We start from the raw sequence: 13363 nt of genomic DNA on the forward strand, positions 1-13363 counted from the left end.
TTATACATATATTTATTAGCCAAGAGATATATGAGATAATAATATTTGATTTATGAAGAAAGTGAAAATAGGGCAAAAGGCATGGGGCCAATTATTTAAAGAAAGTTGGGGGTAGAGGAATAATACAGCTGAGAACACTGATAAATGAAGAAACAAGGCGCTGAGGAAACATGCAGTGTGGGCAGCCGTCAGGGGAGACTCGGTATTGATGACTTCTATTGGGATAAATGAGTCTATCTGCTTTATGCAGAAGAAGCAGGAGGAGGAGGGGCAGGGGCAGAGAAATTGATTGAAAACCACTGGAGCAAATCTAAAATTGTAAGAAGACACCATGACGTATTTACTCAGTTTGGGTTTGGGTTCTGACTGTTGCTATTCCTAGTAAGTTGTTGATATTTCCCTCACGATGTACATAAGCATGAATCAGTTATGACTAGCCTTGTTTTTGTAGGGTTTTTACCTGTTTGTCTTTTTGTTTTTACTGTCACCTCATGCACAGAAGTAATCTCAGCATGTGGTGGGTGATCTGCATTGGAAATTAGTAGATACCCAGGGAACTTTAGAGTTTAGTACTGCAGTAATATGTGCAAGGTGAGAGTTGCTGGTTTATTAAAAACATGAAGGTCAATGACCTAAAGGTAGTGAGTATAATTGGTAGCAAGACTGAGATGAGCCAGGTGGCGAAAGAGTGAGTGACTTGTTTTGACGTGGAGTACTCCTCAGAGAGGGTGAGTCTGAGCATAGGAATTTTGGTGAAGAGCAGATGGTAAGAAGCTTAAAGGCTGAGATAATAAGGCTGAAGACATAATTTTTTTCAACATTTATCATATTTATCCATTTTGATTTTCATAATTAGATTAAAGAAAGAGCAGGCTAAAGCAAACAAGGTTAATTTAGTTACAAATGTAAAGCCACAACTAGGGATAGGTATAAAGCACAGTGTTAAGTACATGTTAAGCATTCAATATTTGCTGATTTTATTTCAATGAAAAAAATAACTTGAGACTGTGCTGGTAACAGTTATAGCCAAGAATTAAGCCAGCTAGAAAATAAGACAGGCTAACATTTTAACATAAATTAATCAGTTTATGGGCTATTTCAAAGAGATCAGGTTGCAAAATGACAAAGCAATTAAGGACTGTTAAGGGGGAAGGATCAAAGGAGAATAGTATAGACAAAACTGTAGCAAAATGAAGTTTATCAGTGATTTGGTTTTTTTTTTTACCTCATTGATTTCCAAAAGAAATTTACAAGAATTTTGATTAAATATTACTTTCTTGTACTCTCAGCCAAACAATAATAAAACCCACTTAACTAGGAAGGTCCTGAGGCCAAGACTCTGCTTTTTCTCCACTGATTTCCCAGGACCTTATACCATGCCTGGAATATGGTAGATGTTCAATAAATAACTTATAGCCAAATCAGAAATAGATAATAGTCACTAAATATATTTGACTGTGTGTATGTGTATGATTGTGCGTGTGTAGTATAGTTATTTCAGTACATGTTTATATTTGGGAAAGCAAATTTAAATTAGCAAATAATACTCCTTATAAGATGATGCTATTTAGCTAATTATTCAGCCTTAATATAAAACTTATTTTACAACATTGTTGTTCTTGTCACCTACAGAAAATGGATATTACCCAGATTTTTCTGTATGAAGTTAGCAAGAATTAGATAAACCAGTGAACTAAGATTAGGATTACAGAAATTAAAAAGGGATTCCACAGGGGAAGAAATAATTTTTAAGATAGTCTAATGCCTAAATAAAATTATGTTGTTTAATTGAGATAGTGGATATAAAGTGTCAAGTATGCAGCCACATGCAAAATGGATACTCAGTTTACTTATGTGTTTCTTTAAATATTTTATAAAGATGTATTACTCCCCCCTCCATACCCTGTATCAAAATGAATAAATAAATAGAGTAAAAGCAATGGCATACTAAGACAGGGCAATGGGCATGGTCTGTCCAAGGTGCAGGCAACAAGGGGTGCACAACAACATTAACCAAAAGCCAATAAAATGAAATGAAATAAAATAAAATAAAATAAAATATAAAGATGTATTAAAGCTTATTTCCCAGACACTGGGAAAGTCATACTGGGAAATATAAAGACATTAAAAGAAAAAAAAAAAAAAAAGGCAGGATAGATCTGCTGTTAATGATCTCAAAAGAGTAGATTTAAATGTACAAAACCGACTTTACAATGCAAGAGAAAGATGTCACAAGTTGTGCTCTTTACGATACCCCTTTGATCTTTATGCCCAAGCTTTCTAACTCAACTGTACAGTTTTTGAGGGTTAGAAAAGGGTCTTGTTCACAGTGGTATTTCTAGGGACTATCAAAATCAAGTAATGTATTTCCCCATCCAAAATTATTGTGTTTCTTCAGTTCCTTTGAAATTGGAATTAAGTTTTAAATTAATTTAAGGTGTTATAACCATAATGTTTTTAAATAAAAGGAGATTGAAAATGTAGCACTCTTTCAATAGGCTCTTGATGAATAAAATTTTTTTTGAGTAAATGGAGCTAGACAACTGTTAAATATTTTATATGTATTAGCTTATTTAATCTTGACAATAGTATGAGGAAAGTGCTATTGTTATCTATGTTTTACATATTAAGAACTCAAGTCACAAAGAGATTGTTATTTGCTCAAGAGAGTGTCAAAGTACTTATAAAAAATCAATAGATTTTATTCTATGTGCTATATTGAATAAAATGAAATCAGTGATGGATCTATCAGTCTGTTTTCAATATATCCCACCTTATTCTATGAAGGGTTCATTATTTTTAAGAATATAATAAATTAGAAATATTATTTATGTTGTAATTATATGTTTTCTAGCTGCCATTAGTTGAGCACCCACCTGTGCTTACTGCTTTACACACATTATCATATTAAATATCACAGTAATACTTTAAAGTCAATATTTTTTCTATTGGACAGAGGAGAAGGCAGAGGGTGAGAGCAATTTATCAGAGTCATATAACAAGTATAAGCTGGAGCTTGAATGTAACCCAGGTCTATCAAATTATCATTTCTTTGCTCAGAAAATACATATACAAACAGAAAGGCAAGAAAATCAGGAGAACGTGAGGAGAGGTCAGCAGATATCATTACAGTATGTAAGCCCATGCTAATCTGTCCTTCCTGAATCACTAATGCTCCTTTTGATATGTCAATAGGTTTGTTTGTTTGTTTTTTGGTAAATAACTTAGATAATATATAATAATTATTCTATTAAAATACATGCATATATACACACAGGAGTTTTATTGTTCCTGTTAATAATTCATATTGAATGCATATAGAAGCACCCAACTCTTATAATACTTTAGGTCATGTATAACTGTGAGATGTGCCCAAATATTGACCAATATTTTTTCTAATATTAAAAAATATAATCTAAGCCCTGGGTGGTGTGGATCAGTGGATTGAGTGCCAGCCTGAGAACCAAAGGGTCGCTGGCTCAATTCCCAGTAAGGGCACATGCCTGGGTTGTGTGCCAGGTCACCAGTTGGGGACGCATGAGAGGCAACTACAGATTGATGGGTCCCGCCCTCTCTATCTCCCTCTCGCTAAAATAAAGTAAATAAATAAATAAAATCTTTAAAAAAAGAAAGAAATACAATCCCTGTGAAACACATAAATCATGCTTAGTAAGGATAAATTATTACTAGTGGACTAATGGAAATCTTCAGTTTGCTCATGCTTGAGAATAACCCTGCAAATACTATTCTACCTTTCTTATAAACATTTTTAACACGTTACCTTAGCATTTAATTAAAATATGCATTTTGGGGTTTATGATATTTAAATTTTATTTTTTTATTTAGCATATTTAATTCTATTAATCAAAAATTCTTTATCTCTTTTTGCAAGATGATTTGAGATACTATGAAAATGCACACTGACCTAAATTTACTTTAATGGTAACATACAACTTATTATTTGATTTTTATTGAGATATAATTGATATACAATATTTTATTAGTTTTAGGTCTACAACTAAGTTAACCTACTTTAATGCATAATTTTCCACTCTTTATTCTATTCCTTATTACTTATATTTTTCTTTTCTTACAGTTCATCATCCGGCAAAATCTTCTGTCTTAATTCAATTGACCAAATTCTCAATTTCACATTTTATAGAACCATTCATTAACAATTAAGTAATTATAGGTACCTATATTTACAACCATTGTATTTATTTTGTAAAATTGGTTGATTTAGAATTCTCTTGCCTATAAAATATATATAGGATTTGTACATCTTTGTTATGTAAAATACCCAGGACAATAAATTAGGGCAAAAAGAAACAATTTGTCTGTAAAATTAATGAAAAATGATTTTTTATTTGTTCCTCGTCCCTTTAGTTGTCTTGTTTCTATCTCATCTATTCCAGCTCTTCATAATTTAGAGGAGGAAAAAGACAGGGTATTTGTTTTTTCCTGTAATAACAGCTTTTATCTATTATGCATTTATGGAAATTTTACTTTATTTCAGCAGAAATATAGGGAATTTGAAAAAGAAGCTAAAATAAACAGTGAAGCAACTCCCCAAATAAAATGATTATGCCATAAATGTAATTTTTCACATTATTAGTGTTTCTGCCTTTTGTATTAAGTAATGGTTATGTGTTATTTAAACAACCAAGAAAATAGAATGGTTGATTACCGTTTTTAATATTATCATTAAAAAATATATGGCTGTTTCAGAGAAGAAATGATCCAGAACTGAACTTTTGTCTCATCTTTTTATATTTTGTGTAGATGCCACTGTGCGCCTAGCATTATTCAAAAACAATGAAAATAAAGTTTCTGTTACAAAATCACCAGTGAAGGTACAATCCAGAAGAGATGGTTACTTCGAAGGTATGATTTAATCACATATACATAGAAAGGTAAAAAGATATGAAGATGAAAAAAGATATTTAAAACAAAATTTTAAAATCCTCAATAGCAATAAAGTGCATATATGAAAAATTATATATAAACTATAACTAAACAAACATCAAAATATGGTTCTTGGAACTAAAATACTATTTTAGTGTAGTTATTGATAGTATTGTATTTTGGTATTTGTATCAATGCTTGCATAAATTAAAATTCCTTGTATTTTTTGTGAAAATCTTATTATGCTGTAACATTAGTGTTACTAATTTTATTTAAATTTTACAATGACAGATAAAATTAGCCTATGTCAATGAAAGTAATAAAATGTTTAAGTTATATTCTAGTATATATACTTTATTGCTAATATACACATATTGAATTAAACACTCAAAATTAAACTCTGGAATTTTAAATAACTGACTATATTTAAAGCTTTCCTAACTCACTTTTTGGGTAAAGTATTTTGCACATCTAAGTGACAGATGATATTTCTTATTTCAGTAGTCAAAAGAGTTATAGACTTATATTATTAAATAAATATTAAAAGTAATAGAATGCAGGCATAACTTAAAAACAAGTTTGCCATTGCTTTCTCTTTAATATTAAAATAGTCATAGTTTTACCTATATTTCTTGATGGTACTTTCAAATAGGAGAAAATGAAGTCAAATATATTTGAATCACAGTGAACTATTTATAATATTTAATACTTTTCTATACATTTTAAATAAATATTAAAATTTATATATTTTTATAGCATGATTACATATATATGTTTTGATTTACATTTCTTTTCAGTGATTTCTCAAACTAAAGAAAAATTGATAACCATTTTATAGGGGTGAAAGACTTGAGGTTTAGAATTTTCTTTAAAGTTTATAGTAATAAATATATACATAGAAAGATAGGTTAAGCAAGTGTGGCAAATTATTGATATTGTTGGAGGAAGACATGATGGTATATGGCATTTGATTCTTTTTTATTTCCTTTTTTTTTTCTTTTGTAACAAGTATTATTTTTTTTCCTTTTCATTCTTGATATACCACTTTCTTGTTTATTACTTTGAAGATCTCCTACCATGCTTCCTTTTGGAGGGAGGGGTTCAAATGTTCAATTTAGAGCCTTGACATACTCTTCAATTGCTGTCACTGGTATAAGAACACACACAGCTTAATTGATGTAAGTGTGCACTCTAGAGTTAGTCTAACACAGTTTGAATCTTGATTCCACCATTTATTGACTGTGTGACTTTGGGGACATTACGTAACCTCTATTTAGCACTTTTTTTCACCCATATAATTGGAGGTTAATAATACCTGGTTGTTGAGGATCACATAAGATCTATTTGCACAATGCCTGCAACACACAGTATAAATGCATAGTAAGTGCTTAAAACTTCTAATCATTAGCAACAGTCACTTAAAAGTATAGTTTTATTTTTTCTATTGTTTGCAGTTGGTAGTGTTTACTATATTTCTTGCTAAGTACTATGCTGAGTTTTGCTTAACTCTGATTCAATCTTCCTAGAAACTCTGAAAATGTATGGTCACCATCAACATCTTAAAGATGAGGAAACTTGTTTCGAGAGTTTGACAACTGAATTGTCCAAGGTCATATAGAGAATAAATGGCTCAAGGGAAATGGGGATAGTTTCTCTATCAAAAGATAGTTAGCAAAAATCAAACAAAATGCAGAATTGAAGAGCAGAGTTTCTTAGGTAACCCTGAAATGTATACAAACCCAAAATCAAAATACTTAAGAAAGGAATAAAGACTAATTATTAAATTAAGGAAAACTCTGGGAGACTAATAATTTTGTTCTTTATTTCTCATAGCTTGCATCAATATAAATTAAAAAGCAGTTTAGTACCAACATGATAAAGATCTGATCTGTGTCCTAAATTAGCTGCTACCTAACTAATATTATTAATATTATTATGATTACCTCACATTATCAAGCACCTATTAAAGTGTAAGTAAAGAATGACCATATTTTCAACCACCTATTTTAATTTTCAGTTAGATGAAAACCTCTCCACTCAGCTCAAAAGTAAACATCCTATTTTGGCTCCATTTATTTCTCTTTTTAGTTATATATAAATTAAATGTCTTTCCTACCCTAATCTGCTGAAATTCTTAAATTTGCTCTTCCTGAAATCAATGTCAAATTCAGACTTCTGGCTTTGGACAAGGGCAGAAGCTGGGGAGCCAGCAAAAAATTGGATCTGACCCAACAGTTTCTCAGAGAGGAAGGTTTAGTCTTAGCCTCTCCATTCCCTGGGACAATTGTACTTGATTCTAAAGTCAAGCTTTCTAAATTTTCAGTCTGGTGCTTCCTATTTCTCCTCTTACAAACGTAAGATTTACACATACCATATGTTCACATACAACATAGATGTTCAAATATTTTTTGTATTAAAATTTTGAGTATCTATAATTTTACTTCAGAGTATTTCTAATTAAACCTTTTGCAGTATTTTTTACTATATAATTACACACATTTTTTTCTCTGCCTTTCTCTTTTTCAATGCAAGCTTAGAGCACAGAGTGACATTATATACATTGTTTTAAAATAGGTCTTATATTTTCATAGCTGTATAGAATAATTGCTAATAGTCCCAGCATGACTATGTAGTAGGAGCTGGTAGAATAAATGACTCAGGGCTATGCAGATGATCAGAAAATACCAGAAGTCATGCTTCTACGGAGAGATGCACATAATCACTTACACTGAGCAAGTCTCAATATTAGACAAAATAGACATGGATATGAATATTTATAAAATATGGTCTGTCCATCAATATATCAGTTTCCAACCTTCTCTATACTTTGAGTTACTCTTTTCCTATGAAATTTTAAGCTCCATGTATACCCTTAGTATCTATGGCCCTTAGCATAGAGCCTAATGTATAATCAATGCTTAGTAAATATTTTGTAATGAATAAATAAAAACACAAAGAACCTTACCCTTAAGTAGCTTCAAATATAGATGGAGATTCAACATGCTTATGTGATGTCTTTGAACACGCTGCTTCCTTTGACAGATTAAACTCACTGTCCTGTGCATTGCAGAAAATCTCTTCACTTGGCTAATTCTTCTCATCTCAGTCATTGATCCCTTAGAAATGCTTTTCTGATTTTAGCTTGGAGCACCACTCACTGTGTTCTCACAGTATCATGAATAAGCTTCTATCTACCATGTAAATTAGTGTAATTTGATATAATTTAATAGCTTCTTTACACTTTTTTTTCAATACAAGCTTATTTAGCATTGTACAAGGAATTGTTCTAAGTGCTTTGTCTATAATATCTCATTAAATTCTCACAACAACCTTTGGAGATGAGAGAGAAAACTTCTTTATTTTTAGAAAAGTGAAGATATGCCTGCACTAAGTAGGAATTAAAAATCAGGTAGAAAAAATCTTGTAGTCTAATTTTTATATGATTGTTTATGATTATTTTTTATGTCTCAATTTGACTAATAGAGAAAAAAGGGCCCGAGTAGAGTCAGTAGCAAAAATAAATAAAATTGAAATCTATCTTGAAAACCCAACTTAGGGATAGTTGAAGATCAAGAGCCATGCTTTAACTTCTCTTTTTAAAAATGTAATGTGGTAGCCTTTTATATAACAATGTATCTAAAATCTTTGCATGGCCTCCCACTGAACTTAGAATAAAAGGTATACTCCACATCATGGCCCACCTGACTTTAAATGTCAGACCCCCTTTCTGTTCCTCAGATATGATAAGCATTTTCTTAACTTGCAGCATTTGTGCTTCATCTTTGTGCCTAGAAACTCTGTCCTCCACACTTTGCCCAGTGGCTCCACTTATTGTTTAGTTTGCATTTGTTGTCCCATGCAAGGGCTTTCCCTTAAATAAACCCTAAGTAGCACTTTCATCTCTACCCAGTAACTCTCAATAAGTGAATAAGGAAGAAAATAAGTCTATAGGATATGATTATAATTAAAACTTTCTAAATATGGTTCAGGCACCATCATAACATTTGCCATTTAAAGTTTCTACAGGAAAAAAATATTATGAGAGAATTTTGTCCAGTAAAGCATAAAACTATAATTTAAAAAATATTTTTTCTATATATGAGGGGAATTTAGGGAATGAAAATCTAGGTTCAAAAAGTAGGCTATTCAACTCTTCTTTATTTACATCATCTATAATTTGTATTTTCTAATTTCCCCCAAATTCAGCCATATAGACTACATGTACTTTATTCCAAAGTGTATATATCTACATATGTATCATATATAACTTATGTATATATGATTTTTATGTTATGTATAAATAAAATATATAATCAACATATATACTTTATATATATGCTTCATGTATATGTGGATATATATGTATGCAGATGTAGCTATATGATGTATATACGGTTAAGCTAAAAATGGAAAGGGATTTTAGAGCTGTTAGTTTTTTTTTTAAATGAATATGAATAGCCTGTGAGATATTATTAGTTTATAATTCATTTAAAAAATAAAAGAGGACTTCCCCTTCTGATAATAGAACTATGTAATTTAGAACAACCCATCTGCAGAGAAGTATAAATGTTTGTAATTTTCTTTTTTTAAATTCCAATTGAATTCATTGAAGAATTAACATGTAAGTAAAGAATTATGAGTCAAGAAGAAATCCAGAAAGCTGAGAAGCTGAAGAAAGCTTTTGTAAGGTGAAATGGAAATAGACTCTGTTAGCCTCGTGCCAGAGGTAAACATAAACTGCCTCCAAAAAAAATAACAAGCTTCAAATTACCTCTATATTTCTTTCTATACAATATTTGATACATAGTAAAAATAAATATACTTAGAAGGAGATAAGACAACATCATTGACCACTATAAAAATCAACAGAAAATAGAAATAGAGTTAACAAGATTATGGGTATTATAGAATTTAAAGCAAATATACATTATTAATGTTGGGGCTATAGAAGAGGAAATTAAGATTTCAACAAGATCTTCTTTTATTCTTGGTAATCTCTTTTTAATATTTTTAGTTTAAATATTTTTTTTGTTTTTTAATTACAGTTGACACACAATATTATATCAATGTCAGGTGTACAAACCAATGATGAGACATGATATAACTTACTGGGTGATCATCCTAATAAATTTAGTACCCATCTGACTCTATACAAAAGTTATTACAATATTATTGACTATATTTCCTTTGCTGTGCTTTACAGCTCTGTGATTTTTCTGTAACTACCAACTAATACTTCTTAGTCTTTCCACATTTTTCACCCATCCCCAACTTCCCCCCTCAATCTGGTAACCATCAAAATATTTTCTGTATCTATGAGTCTGTTTCTGTTCTACTTGTTTGTTTATTTTATGTTTAAATTCACTTGGTGGTAGCTATGTACTTATCATTTTATTACTCATAATTTTTATTTTTTCTACTAAAGATGACACTAACATTTCATCATACTTGTTTGGTGGTAATGAATTCCTTTAGCTTTCTCTGGTCTGGGAAGCTCTTTATATGTCCTTCAATCTAAATGAAAGCTTTGCTGAGTAGAGTACTCTTGGTTGTAGATCCTTGCTTTTCATCACTTTGATTATTTCTCACCAATCTTCTCTGGCATGCAGTTTCTATTGACATATCAAGAGACAGTCTTATGGACTGTAGGTAACTAACTGCTTTTCTCTTGCAGCTTTTAAAATCCTTTCTTTGCCTTTCAGCTTTGGCATTTTAATTATGATGTGTCTCGGCATGGGCCTCTTTGGGTTCATCTTGCTTGGGATTCTCTGCACTTCCTGGAGTTGTATGTCTACATATTTCCTTCACCAGTTTAGGGAAGTTTTTTTTTTATCATTATGTTTTTACATAGGTTTTCAAGTCCTTGCTCTCTCTCTTCTCCTCCTTGCACCCCTGTGTATGAAAGTCGATATGCTTGAAGTTGTCCCAGAAGCTCCTTACACTATCCTCATTTTTTGTGATTCTTTTTTCTTTTTGCTGTTCAGATTCAGCATTTTCTGCTTCCTTGTCCTCCAAATCTCTGACTTCATCCTTTTGCTTCATCTACTCCACTTGTTGATTCCCTGTTATGTATTTTTCATTTTAGTTAATGTTTCTTACTGGTTACATTTTATGTTTTCTAGGTCTGTTCTCATGTTTCCTATCTCTTTGTTGAAGTTGTCACTAAATTCATCTACTCCTCCCCTAAATTCATTGAGCATCCTTATAACCAGTGTTTTGTAATCTACATCTAGTAGATTGTTTGTCTCCATTTTAATTTAGTTCTTTTTCTGGAGTTTTCTTTTCTAGTCTTTCATTTGGGACTTGTTTCTTTGTCTTCTCATTTTGCCATTTCCTTATGTTGGTTTCTATGTATTAAATGGAGCTGCTACATTTCTTGGGTTTGGTAGAGTGGCTGTATATGATAGGTGTCCTGTAGGGTCCAGTGGCACAACCTCTTTATCACCTAAGTTGGGCACTTCCAGTGCATCCCCCATGTGGGCTCTATGTACCCTTCTGTTGTAGTTGAGCCTTGATTGCTGTTGGCACATCAATGGAAGGAATTTGCTTCTAGGTTGATTGGCTGTAAAGACTGGCTGTGACCACCAACCACTGTGGAGGATCTACTGTGCAGGAGCCCACCCTAGAAAGCAGGACTTACTTCAGCAGGGTTGTGGTACCTTGCTGAGTTCACACTCTTGAGTGTATCACTTGTGGAGGTGGTTAGGTTGTGCTTCTATGTGGTCTGAAGCTTTCCGCTGGGTGCACTGGCTCTTGGGCCTTCCAGGAGGTGCAAGCCAAATTCATCACCACCTGTGTTCTACATTGGGCCACCACCAGCATAAGCTTCAAGGTGATCTGCAGATGGCTGCTACTAGTGCTGGGCTTGGAGCCACTTAGCAAGAAGCACAGGGTATGCTGAGACCAGACACTGCTTGTTTGAGTTTTTAGGGAAGTCTGAAGCATAGGCCAAGACAGACCACTTGTATGGAAAAGTCATTGGGAACAGCATATGAGATCTCAGGGAACCACCATTGTTGAGTGAGAACTGTTACCCAGGTTGACGGAGACTGAGGTATGGCACCTAACTGCCAGCTCCATGTAGGGAAGGCTCAGAAAAGGAACAACAGCCTCTGCTCATCCAGCTCTTTCTCTGATGCCATACACTTCAGTCCCACCCTGTATGTCTACGGTGCTTTTTGAGCTGCTGCCTTGGCGCTGGAGCTCAGAGTGAGACCAAATAAATCCATTTGTGGGTACTTTAAGACAACACCCAGGAGTCTAGAAGCCTTCCATCTCACTAAGCCACAATTCCCACTGGTTTTTATAGCCAACAGTTTTGGCGACTTCTCTTCCTGGCACTGGAACCTGGGATGGGGATCCTGGTGTGGATCTGGGGCCCCTCGCTGCTCAAGAGTGACCTCCGGAGCCAAGATATCCCTCTGAATTTTTATCTACCATATATGGGTGTGGGCCATTCGTGTCTCCACCCCTTTCACCAGTCTCAATGCGACCTCGTCTTTATACTTTTAGTTATAGGCCATGTGAGGATACATGGAGAAGATGACCTTCTGCAAACCAAAGAGAGAGGCTTCAGAAGAGACTAAATTGCTACCACCTTGACCTCAGACTTCCAGCCTTCAGAAACACAAGGGAATAAATTTCTTCTGTGTAATCACCCAGTCTGTGGGATAGTGTTATGGCAGCCCACGCTGACTAACATACAATGTAATGATATCTTCAAAGTGCTAAAAGTTCCACCAAGAAAGTGTCCAACAAAACTTTCTTCTTCAAAAATGCAAAAACAAGGCACTCCTGCTGCTCAGCTCCCCACTTGCTGCTTCTCTGTAGAGCCACAAAGAGGGAGGAGGATACCTGGATTCCTGAGTCCGAGCTTCACAGAGAAAGTGAGGAAGATAAGTGGTTCCAGATGTAGACTATGGCACATTTTCTCTATCTGTGTTGTTTCGTGCCCCAGGGAAGAAACTTCTGTCCCCACCTGTACCATGTGTCTGTGCACTTGCTACTTACACTATCTATATATCTGGGGTAGCAAACAATTCTTTCAAGGTCTCAGTGAATTATTATGAAACATTCTTAAGTTCACCATCATGGAAATTACTCTTCTATTGAAAGAAGGACAAATAAGATCACAAAGTAATAATGGATTTGGACTGAGAAGACAGGTTGGAATCTTGTACATAGTGGCAGTAGCTGTATGATCCATGTCTTGGTTTTCTCAACTGTAATTGGGAACACCAATCTTTACTCCTCATGATATTTTGAAAATAAAATCACAATTTAAGCACTTCCAGATAAAGATGATGGATATGAAGACTCTAAAACACTAAAACTTAGGTGAATATATTTTTAAGACACACTAACATGTAGGGTTATTAGGAAAAAGCATCAGCAATAGAAAATAAAATATGAGTAATGATGAGAAAGCAAAAGCTTAAACCAATAATGAAATATGAGA

General features: G+C 33.2%; 1 protein-coding gene across 1 annotated transcript in view; it reads left to right on the forward strand.

Annotated features, from left to right (window-relative positions):
* The window catches only part of LRRIQ1 (leucine rich repeats and IQ motif containing 1), a 264993-nt gene that overhangs the window by 195552 nt on the left and 56078 nt on the right, over positions 1–13363 (forward strand). The window contains exon 24 of the mRNA XM_090275671.1: positions 4783–4884. Within this exon, the coding sequence (XP_090131797.1) occupies positions 4783–4884 (102 nt within the window). The remainder of the gene's footprint in view (positions 1–4782; positions 4885–13363) is intronic.

Source organism: Furipterus horrens, unplaced genomic scaffold (assembly GCF_987537825.1).
Source record: "Furipterus horrens unplaced genomic scaffold, mFurHor1.1.pri manual_scaffold_4, whole genome shotgun sequence".
Lineage (NCBI taxonomy): Eukaryota > Metazoa > Chordata > Mammalia > Chiroptera > Furipteridae > Furipterus > Furipterus horrens.